Here is a 12,411-nt window from a genome sequence, read left to right on the forward strand (position 1 = left end):
ATGGCATTCGGGGTAGTGACTCATTCGGGGTTGTGGCGTTCGGGGTAGTGGCCTTCAGGGTAATGGCATTATGGGTAATGGAATTATGGGTAGTGTCGTAGAGTCTAATTTTCGTTATCTTTGCAGATACGTATTTCGACCACAACTGTGTGGTCGAAATACGTATCTGCAAAGATAACGAAAATTAACTGGTGGAATTAAATGGACAGATGTCAGAATGTTTTATCAAAATCTGAGTGTGCTGCCAACTTCGAATACGATTTGGTGCAAAATACGTCATCTAGAGCAGCGGTTCTAAATCTTTTTCTTGTGAGGTACCCCTTTAGTTCTTTGCATTTTTTTGAGGTACGCCATAGTACGCCTTATGTGACATCCATTCGCTAGAAAAAATCCTGAAAGCATTTTAGGATCAATTTGCAATTTGCAACATATTCAAACTGTTAGTGAGGACATAACCCACTACCTATGTTATTGTAAAAATAGTGTACAAAAAAGAAAAACCTAAGTAATCGCTAAAATAAAAATGACACATGTACGTACAGGGGGAGGGAGTCAGTGATTTGTGACAGGAGGGGGGAGGGGGGTTGAAAATGCCGAAAACGATGGACGTAATTTTTGAACGACCCCCAAACAAAAACAACTTGGCTTTAAAAAATCGCAGCTAATAATGTAATGCCAACAAAGAAGAAAAAGAACTTTTAAAATTCAAAGATGATTTCTAAACTCTGAACTCTATATTCGCTCACGAAAATATATTGAATAAATGCTAATGTCGACACGGTTCCTGACGAGACCCGGTTTGAACTAGTCATTGCCTCTGCCCAAAAAAAGTCAAGTATGTACCGATGTAAGATGAGTTCTGACACTGGAGCAATAAAACAATGCTTCACAAAGGTTTAAAAACGGCGGAGCCGTTGATTGAGTGGTTATACCTGCTTCTCGTTCCAAAGCGTCTGGATTCAATCACATTCGGTGCCGTTGGGCCTTTCTTAATCGAAAAATGATACCTTCGGAAAATAACAACAATGGATCAAAATCATTTACCGCAGGACTACTTTTTACTCTGGGGGTTAATATCATGGTGCGGCACACTAACAACGAAATTTTTTTCAGAATTTTTAACTGCTCCCCTTCACTTTTCTAAGAAGTTCAGTTGGTCAAATGTGTCGATGTTTCAATTTTAAAGAAATCTCGCGCTGCACTCCTCTTTTTACTTACTTACTTATGGATCCTGTACACCTCCGGTGGTGCAAAGGGCCGACTTGAAAGATCTCCATCCTGAGCGATGCCCGGCTATCGCTTTAACCTGTTGCCAGGTTAGATTTCGGTCGACTTCTTTTATTTCTTTATTGAGGCTTCTCCGCCATGAGCCTCTGGGTCTGCCTCTGCTGCGATGTCCCGCTGGGTTCCAGTCTAATGCTTGCTTACAGATTTCGTTTCCGCCCCTACGTAGAGTGTGGCCGACCCAGCTCCACCTTCGATCCCGAATTTCCGTTGCTATCAGCCTCTGGTGACAACGACGATGGAGCGACGTTGAGATCCATTTGTGAGGCCGCTAGGCCCGAATTATATACCGCAGGCATCTGTTGATGAACACATGCAGCCGTTGATTGTTCTCCACTGATACACATCATGTTTCGCTAGTGTATAACAGCACAGATTTCACGTTAGAGTTTTTAAATTCGTATTTTGGTGCGTTTACTTATCTACCTGTTTTTCTAGATATTTCGCAGAGGCAGCGCTTTCTTTCTTGATTCATGCTCCTATGTCGATCTCAGTACCGCCGTCTGACGCCATTTGGCTACCAAGATATTGGAAGCTTTCAACATTCTCCACTGATTTCCCGGCTACTGTGAAACTGGAAGGGGTTACCGTGTTTACATCCAACGATTTGGTTTTGTTGACGTTGATGACTAAACCTGCCGAGGAGGAGCGATCAGCAAGGTCGTTGAGCTTACTCTGCATATCAGAGCGCCGTTGCGCGAGTAGTGCAACGTCATCCGCCAATTCGAAGTCGTTTAGGTGCTCCATGGTTATAGGCTGCCATAACAGCCCGCGGTTTGGTTCACGGTCAATCGCATCTACCAGAATCTCATCGATTACGATGAGGAACAGTAACGGTGATAGAATACACCACACCAGCTACGACCCGGATAGGGTCGGACAGGACCCCATTGTGCAGCACTCTACACGAAAAGGCCTCGTACTGTGCTTCGATGAGGCCGATGATTTTCTCAGGAACCCCCTTGCGTCTCAGGGCGCCCCACATATTCTCGTGATTGAGACGGTCGAAAGCTTTTTCGTAGTCAATGAATACCAAGTAAAGGGACTCTTGGAATTCGTTGACCTGCTCCAAAATGATGCGGAGCGTGACAATATGGTCCACACAGGATCTTCCGGCACGGAATCCGGCTTGCTGCCGCCGGAGAGTCGCATCGATCTTCTCCTGAATCCGGGCTAGGATAATTTTGCACAGAACTTTAAGAACGGTACACAGCAACATAATGCCTCGCCAGTTATCGCATATAGTCAGGTCACCCTTTTTGGGCACCTTCACTAAGATACCTTGCATCCAGTCGACCGGGAAAGTTGCGGTGTCCCAGATATTTCGAAATAAACGATGCAGTAGTTGAGCGGATGTCATGGGGTCAGCTTTGAGCATCTCGGCTGATATGCGGTCGACCCTTGGGGCTTTATTCGATTTCATGCTTTGGATGGCTGTTTGAATCTCTAGCAGTGATGGAGCTTCGGTATTGACACGTGTTATACGTCGGATCCTAGGCAGATCATGCCGAGGTGGTGATGGCCTGGTTGGCACTTGAAAAAGTTGTTCGAAGTGCTCGAACCAGCGTTTCAGCTGGTCAGTTGGGTCGGTCAATAACTGATCATTCGCGTCTTTCACAGGCATCGTTGCATTCATCTTCGCCCCGCTTAAGCGTCGTGAGATATCGTAGAGGAGGCGAATGTCCCCGGTTGCGGCGGCTCTCTCTCCTTCGTCGGCCAGAGAGTCTGCCCACGCTCGCTTGTCCCGTCGACATGAGCGTTTTACTTCCTTCTCAAGAGCCGTGTATCGTTGACGGGCTAAGACTTTGGCTCCTCTGGTTTCGATCGCTCTATCGCGGCTTTGGCTTCTCTTCGCTCCTCTATCTTCCTCCAGGTCTCATCGGTGATCCATTGTTTTCTCTGGGTGCGTAGTTCGCCCAGATTGTTCTCGCTGGTGGCGATGAAGGCATTCTTGATGGCGGTCCATTGGTCTTCCACGCTGCCACCTTCCGGAATATCTGCAGCACGCGTCTCCAGTTCTTCAACGAAGGACCGTTTCACCGTGGCATCTTCCAGTCGGCGTGTGTTGAATCGTCGTCCAACTCTTTCCTCCTGCCGACGAATCCGCGCAATGCGCAGGCGTATTTCGCCGATGAGGAGGTGATGATCAGACGCGATTTCGGCACTACGTTTATTCCGTACATCAAGAAGGCTCCGTTTCCATTTTCGGCTGATGCAGATGTGGTCGATTTGATTTTCTGTAAAGCCGTCACGGAGACCCACGTGACCTTGTGAACCGGTCGATGAGGAAGAGCGATCCCCGATCACCATGTCGTTATTACTTATTTATTTATTTATTGTGTGATTTCATCAACAGACTACAGTTAGCCCTAATGATGTATGTAAAACTAATTAATACTACAAACGCACATAGTCAAAAAAAAAATAACATAGTAGCATTGTCAAGATAAAAAATTAAAACAAATAAAACGCAGCCTTATCACATACAATCAACGAAAAATTCAGAAAATCTACGACGAAGAACATTCCGCGTCAAGTTGAAGTCGAACATGGAAGAAACTCTATTAAACGTTCTCTGGAGGCCGTAGATTGCAGTTTCTGCACCGTAGTTAGTGCGACGAAAGGGGAGCCTCAGCATCGAATTGTTCCGTAGCGGTCTTGGTTGAACGTTCATGTTCACTTGTTGTAAAATTCTTTCGCAATCTATTCTTCCTTGAAGTACATCAGCTACACATAGGGCTCTGTCCACATCCCGGCGGATACGCAGTGGCTCTAAGGCAATCAAGCGACAGCGCTCTTCGTAACTAGGAAGATGCAGCGGGTCTCTCCAGTTTAGTCTTCGAAGCGAAAACCGCAGGAAACGCCGTTGAATAGATTCAATACGTTCTACGCCGTTGTTGTAATTCGTGCTCCTTACGGACGAACAATACTCTATTGTAGAGCGCACCAAAGAACAGTACAGCAATTTCAGACAACAGCTGTCCATAAAATTCTTCGCTAATTTCATGACATAGTCCAAGGTTCTATATAGACACTTTGTCCACAACGTTTGTAGATGGTGTGAAAATGTCAGTTGTGAGTCTAAAACAACACCCAAATCCTTCACATGATTCACCCGTTCGAGTGTAGTTCCCAGCAAATGGTAATTGAAGATAATCGGCTCTTTTTGCGTGAAAATGTGATAACGGAACATTTTGCCGGATTAACAACCATTCGGTTTGTAGTGCACCAATCAGCGAAAGCATTGATTTGACCTTGGAGAGTATGACATTCAGTAACCGAGTAGATACGTAGGAACATCTTGAGATCATCGGCAAATGATAATCGTGGACCCTTAACAGCGTGATGGACATCATTGAAGTACATGATAAAAATCAGCGGTCCTAAATGGCTGCCTTGTGGTATACCCGACGTTGCACGAAAGTACGTTGATCGGTTGTCGCCTAATGCGATCGTTAATTGGCGGTCAGTAAGATACGAGCGAAACCATTTCAAAAGATCCCCACCGATACCTAATCGGTCCAGTATTGCGATCGCGATGTCATGATTCAGCTTATCGAACGCAGCAGAAAGGTCTGTGTAGATCACATCCGTTTGGGCCCGAGTGTTCATACTTTCCGTGATGTACGAGGTTAGACACAGTAAATTCGTAGTTGTGGAGCGCCCAGTTACAAAGCCATGCTGGTCTGTGTTGATGTGTTGCTTGCAGTGTGCACTGACGTAATCAATGATAACAAGTTCAAAAAGCTTCGATACGGAGCATAACGATGTAATTCCTCTGTAGTTATTAACATCGCGCTTGTTACCCTTTTTATATACAGGGAACATTTCGGCTATTTTCCAACAGGAAGGGAATACTCCGCTGGAGATTGAAAGCTGGAAAATCTTTTGAACTGGAGCCAGTAGCCATTCGATACTTCTTTTAATAAAACAGGATGGCACCCCATCAGGACCGGGCTTATATGAACCCTTGAGTCAAGATGGGGCTTTAGTAATAAGCACTCACGTCAATGCTAATCAGCTGTTGGTTAGCCAAGCGGACGTTCTGGGCTGCGGAGATGATGGAGTTGGCGGACAGTAGCTCTTTTTCGAACACACTGGAACATTTAGCCGAAAAATGTTGCAAATGTCTTGTTGCGTGTCAGCAGTTTCGTCATTGAGAAACATGGATGAAGGCAATCCGCTTTCCTTGCGCTGTTCATTTATGTAATTCCAGAAAGATTTCGGGTGAGTTTTTAGGCGTTGTTGGATCCTTCTTTGATAGCGTCGGAAAAGGAACCGACTTAAGCGCTTGTACTGATAATTTATGCTGACATAGTATCGTTTCAAAGAAAGTGAGCGGAATTTAGTAAACCTTTTAGAGCAGCCTTTTTATTCCTTCTTAACGAGCGAAGTTCGTTAGTCATCCACGGAGTGCGACTGTCAGACTGGACAATTCTTTTCGGGACATGCCTATCGATGATGTATGCCAAGACATGAGAGAAAGTTTGTGCAGCTGTGTTGACATCGATCGGATCCAAAATTCGATCCCAATCCAGCTCTGAAAGAACTTCGACAACACTGCGATAGTCGGCCCTTCGAAAATCGTAGGTCACTGCAGCCACAGTGCTAGAAAAATCACGGCCAGCGGTTTCCTCGACGGTAATTACGAGAGCTGGGTGATGAGCGACAAATTTAACCAAAGGGACCGGTGCCTTGGAGATAACTGGAGCGGTTTCGCGAGCGCTAGTAAAACAGAGATCAAGCGAACGACCGTTCTCGTTTACAATTCCATTGATTTGAGATAAGGTAGCCATACTATAATTGTCCAAAAGCTTCGTGGCACCAACGTGAAAAGATGATCTTTCAAGGTCGAAGCCGTAAAAACCGCTGTGAATTCGTTTCCATGCGATTCCCGCGAAGTTGAAGTCACCAAGTATCATCAATTCGTCGCACGGAGCGGCATCATTCGACACAAATGAGAGAGACTGACAGTGTGTGTCGATAAACTCCAAATCACGCGTCCGGTCTGGAGGAATGTAAAGTGCGCAGATAAACAATCGACGATCGACGAGTTGAATAGCGACCCAGACTTGCTCCACGGCCTTCCAGGTATTGTCCTCAATAGCAGTCACTTTTAGTCTGGAGCTTACAGCGATAAGAACGCCTCCTCCTGTGGATTTCCTACTGTTGTTCAAATTGCGGTCGCAGCGAAATATTTGGTAACCATGCCCAAAAACATAACTTGAGATGGTTCTAGAATCCAGCCAGGTCTCAGTCAGAACGATTATATCGTAACATAGATCGATAACGGCTAAGTGATAGTCGTCCAGAAGCCCGTTCATTCCGCCAACGTTCTGATAGTAGATTGTGATGACGGATGATGTTGGCAGGACGACAGATGCACTGGAAAGCGAAGCACTATCAGATGCTGGAAGGTTTACTGGGTAACCATACTTGCCGACAGATGGAGATCGGAAGCTCCCGTTTCCAGTCTCAAACACAGGACCGGGACGGCTGTTGGTCGCTGGCAGCAATAGCTCGACTGTGTTGAGTGGATAGGGAGCTTCCTCAATGCAGGCAGCAGTTGTGCGTCCCAGTGGGTGGCTGAATCGATGAGCAGCAGGCGCTTGACATGGTTCTGAGTGGAGTTCATTGATAGAAACATGACACGACGGATGTATACTTTGCAGCGGTGTTAGTTGAGGGTTCGATGTGCTGAAAGCCGAGACACTTTTAGACGATGAAATAGACCTTTGTTGATTGTACTTGCCGGTCCTAAAGTCCCACCCAACACCAGGACTAGGCTAGTGCGCTTTGAGCGGCATACGGTTGCTTTGATAGGGCCTGCTTGGGGACTAGGTTATAAGTGGCGGTTATGTCGAATTGCAATAGTCAGCCAAATATACCTATCATTACACAATATAACTCTGATTACGTATCATGCTCAAATTAATATTGTTTCTCTTTCAGGTGATACATGGCGTAAGACTGGAACCACTGCATGTAATACGGAAACGTAGCCTTGATCAGCCGCTTCGAATTCTACTAGTGTACGATGAATCAGTTTACCGATTGGATTCTGATAAATTTGCTCTAATAAATGTAAGTAAAAAATGATGAAATCAGCTTGAAATTACGTCAATTGGATCATCATTTCAAAACATTTTTCGTGTATTTCTCAAGGACACAATTCTGCCAGAGGCGGTACGCTTCTGGGAACAAGCGCTGATGGTGCGCCAAACAAAAGAGATTATAAGACTGAATCGAAAGTGCGAAAGCAGTCAGGTTTTCGTTAAGAATTCACTGACCTACTGCATCGATTCCTGTAAATCAGTGACACTATGCGGCGAAGTTCAAGTGCCCGAGGATCATCTGGATGTGACTACTAATAAGTTTGCGTCCAATGTCAACGTGTAAAATATTCATCATCCTTTTCCAGGTTTGCCGAGTGTGCAATTCAACCGGTCAGGATTGCCGAGAGGACAGTACCACTACTGCAGGAGCCGGTATTTCGAACGCAGATTTCGTATTTTATGTTTCCGCACGACAGTCGGAAAGATGCCATAAGGGTTTAACGGTGGCATACGCTGCTCATTGTCAACAGGAAGCGGCGCTTGATCGACCCATAGCAGGGCATGCAAATCTTTGCCCAGAAAGCATTAGCACTAAACCTCAGGAGTTACAAACGCTTCTATCTACCGTGAAGCATGAAATTCTGCACGCTCTGGGGTTTTCCGTAAGCTTATACGCATTTTTCAGAGATAACGAGGGAAACCCACGAACACCACGTAAGCCAGATACCGGAAAACCTTATTTAAATGAAAAGTAAGAATGATTCGAAAATAAAATGGCTCTTGCTATTTTGTTTTTACTAAACATATAATTTCATCCGGACACGAATGTCATCGAAGTGATAAAGTGTCTTTAATAAACTAAACTAAACTAACTAATATAATTTCATCAAAAGCGCTATAAAACATGAACAACAAAATGGGTAAACTTATTATGGAAGTGGGTCGATCTTGGGCACTGTTCGGTTGTGGGCATCCCTGCGTATCTTTTGACAGAAGGCAGATGCTATCTTTCTGACAACTGTCTTTTGATTGGGTCAAACGCAAAAGGTTATAAGTTGCGAAAACTAAATTTTGGGAAAAAAGGAAAAAAGTTTTTCAATATTTTTCGTTTCATACAAATTGTATGAAAGTTAAAAATTATATTAATTTTCTGTGAATTTTTATAATAAAATAGTTAGAACTCAAATTTCATCAAAATGCCACTTACACCCTTCTGCTTTTAACCCCCTCGTTTATTTGCGCTAGACACTCCTACTTTGTACTATGGGTCTGTCTCATTTGGAGAATTAAACTGAAATTAAACTTAAAAGTGACATTTCAATAATTAACGAATAACCCTGCTCACAGAGCAAGATTACTTTTGACAGATATCGAATCATTTTGCATCGATGTCTTATTGGAATTTCTGGGTAGCACCAGCCATTCTCATGACCGGGTTATTTATTAATTTTCGAACTGTCACTTTTAAGTTTAATTCTTCAAATGAGACAGACCCTATTAACACATCATATATCAAATTAAACTTAAAAGTGACATTTCAATAATTATCAAATAACCCTGCTCGCAGAGCAAGATTACTTTTGACAGATATCGAATCATTTTGCATCGATGTCTAATTGGAATTGCTGGACAGCACCAGCCATTCTTATTACCGGGTTATTTGCTAATTTTCGAACTGTCACTTTTAAGTTTAATTCTCCAAATGAGACAGACCCTAAGTGAAAATTAACACAAAATTATTTTAGACCTCTTATAAAGTGGCATAAGAAGAAATGGTTTGATACTGAAAATTAGTCCGATCGAACTTTGTCTTCCCAAATTATTGAAAAATCATATTTTTTCCTAAGAGATGCAGCGAATTATTTCAATACTTTTTTCTTCTGTGCTGTATCTAAATAAATGGGATATTATTGTAAATCAATGAAATATTAGGACCTAGGGAGCGGGACCATTTGGGCAGCACCCCCTATTCCCGTTCGCAACGCTGATAACTCGACCGCGTTCCAACCAAATGGCTTGATTGTTTGTACATCACTAGATATCGACGGAAACTAACCAAGTACTAAAAAACAAGTAATTCGGTTGTAATGTGCTCGAGTAATGGACTTTGCTGCCGGGAATAGGGGTGCTGCCCAAATGGTTCTATACCCTATCTATCTATAGTGCTATTTTATCTTGTTTTCTAATGTGTTTAAATTATCTTCCTGAGTGCACGAGAAAGGTATCATTACTGCTAGGTGGATTTATATTGGTTTTAGTGCTTCATGGCCATTTTTATCCAAGTTTTAAAGGGTATTAGCCGAATTCGCTCTGTATATGGATGTTGAAAGGGCCAGAATGTCGAAAGGACAAAGGTCGAAAGGGACAAAAGGTCGATCAAGAACAAGTTGATAACAAGTGTGGTGTATTCCAAAGGAATTTGTGAAATGTATTTAACCTCAAGCAAAAATAACACACTCATCAATCAAAGTTGAAGAATGAGCAATTTTCAATGAAGTAGGAATTATTGCGGATCTTTTCAAAATTTTCCGTTTTGCGGATTCCGTAAAGTTCTTCCGCAGCTGTTAAAGTTCTTCCGCAAGCCTGAAAATTTTCAATACACTGAAACAAAAAATCTGATATTTGGCGTTGTCATCGTAGAATGCCATGCCAAACAACAGAGAAAAAGTATGAAGTGACAGCTGCAATAGTTTAAAAATTGAACCTTAAAGAGGAAAGTTTTCTCTGGAATAGCAATATTATGAAACAATATTATGAATACCTGGATATTTCTGTTAGAGATGAAGAAGAATGTTACGAAATGAATAAAACTTGTATTGCGCAAAACAAAGTTGTCCTCGAGGTTGTCCTGTACAGTTGGCATACAAATTGCTCTTTTATTTTTCATTATTTTTAACTAATAAATGAAATTCATTCAATGAGTGCAAATAATAAATGAATATCTAGGTTTTCCATAGCAGTCACGCAGGCGCGCACATTAAAGCAGGCGCGCATATTAAAAATACACTTGCGTGTAATACACACCCAATGCATTTGATGTGCGGCGTGCGCCATTTTGACAGATCAAAGTGATATTTAGAAAACTCGAACATCCATCTATTAGTTGTACTCACTGAATAATTTTTTTTTGATTGTTAGAAATTGTGAAAAACTAAAGAGCAGAGTTTTTGACAACTGTGTAGGGCAACTCTGGTGCGAGATTGATTCTCTCCGTTTCAGTTTATAGTCTATTGTCCTCCCGACCTTTTGTTCCTTTCTACCTTTTGATCTTATTGATCGATTCTTTCTTTCGAAATTTTGTCCTTTCAACATTTTGTCACGTTCGACGTTTTATCCTTTCGACCTTTTGTCCCTTTCGACTTTTTGTCTACGACCATTTGTCCCTTCAACCTTTTGTCTTGCGACGTTTTGTCTTTCGACCTTTTGTCCTTTCGACCTTTTGTCCCTAACCCATACATATATGCTCGACTTGTGGTTAGCTGCAGTATGTATATACAAAATAATTGATATTCCGAGCAAATCGATATTTCGTTTTGATGTTGTGAAATCGCCGATTATAATTAATTAATTTGATATCTTTTTGGTCGTTTTAACGGTAAAAATAACAAAACATATACATAGCATAAACATCTTACTGTGACATCAAATCGAAAATTATTCCTGCTATCGATGAAAGCAAATCGAAAACAAATTTTAATATTAGTTCCGATAATTAAATAAGTACTAAGTTTGATGTCAGATCATAAAATTTACAAATCAACTGCAAAATGAGATCAAATTAAGTAATCAATCATGATGATTTATATTTGACAACAAATTATGATTTTAATTATATGTCGTAATCAAAATATGCTTTTATATGCTCTCATTATGTGTTTAGACTTTGCTCGGGATGTGCTCATTTCGGCATAACTTGAGAACGACTGAATAGATTTTCTTCATTGCTTTAGCAAATCTGTTCGTTATAACCTCTGACGGGTTTACAGTTTGTTAGCCAGAATAAAAGTTTGGTATGGGAATTTTGAATGGGCAGAACAACGTTCAAATCTACTAAATCATTTTTTCCATTGCTATGAATTGTTGAGTTCAGTGCGAGATTTCTCTTGTTTCGGACAGCAGAACGATCGCGCGATCGGCCGAAATAGGGTAAGACGGTATAATATGCCCCCCCTAAGGCAAAACCTTGATAACTTTTTACTTTTCATCGCAATTTATGCAAACTTTGTGTTATTTGGTAGTGCAAGAAGTCGCAAATGCATTGCCCGTGAGTAGTCATATAAAAATATTACAGATAACACGTAATAATGCTTTTTTGAAAAGTCGTGAAAAAATGGATTTCAAAAAGTGCCTGGGCAATACGCCCCACCTTAGCCAAAGACGTTCCAAAGCCCTTCATTAGTATTTTATCAATCCCATAATAAAAGGTTACAAATCCTTATGTGCTTGACATTTAAAACCAACATAAGTCAATTTAATCAGGTTTTATTTACATTTCAATAATTTCCATATAATTTGAAAGCAACTGCTGCAAGCTCGCCGCGCTTGTGTCCAGTTGGTAAGGGCATATCGTCCTGCCTACCCTGGGGCGTTTTGGCCAGTAAAACATATTTTCAAAAATCGTTACGCTTTTGAAGATGGAAGCAATTTTATATCATATTAACCACTGAGAAAAGTTATTTTGTTGCCCAACTGAGTGTTCCCGTGCAAGTTTTGCGGACAATATGCTAGCGTCGCTCCAGAATGTTGAGCAAACAAACATGAAAAGTTACATCAAAACTGTCTTTTTTCGTATTTTGCTATTATTTTCATTATGTAATACAAAAATACTTCCACATTCACATAGTACGATGGTTTTACAAATATTTATAGGTACCAACTGATTTTGACCCTTAGTTAGTTATAGTTTTCTAGAAATCAAAGAGGGGCGTTTTGGCCAGGTGGGGCGCATTATACCGTCTTACCCTATTGTGTTCTGCTTTGCGCGGCCGGTAATAAAAATCAGTTCAGTGCGAGATTTCTCTTGTTTCGGACAGCAGAACGATGGCGCGATCGGCCGAAATATTGTGTTCTG

The 12,411-nt window shown here is 41.9% G+C and overlaps 1 protein-coding gene across 3 annotated transcripts in view; it reads left to right on the plus strand.

Moving 5' to 3' along the window:
- The window catches only part of LOC134205202 (leishmanolysin-like peptidase), a 110,358-nt gene that overhangs the window by 79,394 nt on the left and 18,553 nt on the right, over positions 1-12,411 (plus strand). For all 3 annotated transcript variants that reach the window (XR_009978080.1, XM_062680243.1, XM_062680244.1), the window contains exons 2-4: positions 7,237-7,368; positions 7,450-7,644; positions 7,706-8,091. Coding sequence is in view for 2 of the 3 variants with exons in the window: in XM_062680243.1 (XP_062536227.1) it covers positions 7,237-7,368; positions 7,450-7,644; positions 7,706-8,091 (713 nt within the window). In the remaining variant the exon portion in view is untranslated. The remainder of the gene's footprint in view (positions 1-7,236; positions 7,369-7,449; positions 7,645-7,705; positions 8,092-12,411) is intronic.

Source organism: Armigeres subalbatus, chromosome 1 (genome assembly GCF_024139115.2).
Source record: "Armigeres subalbatus isolate Guangzhou_Male chromosome 1, GZ_Asu_2, whole genome shotgun sequence".
NCBI classification, from domain to species: Eukaryota; Metazoa; Arthropoda; class Insecta; order Diptera; family Culicidae; genus Armigeres; species Armigeres subalbatus.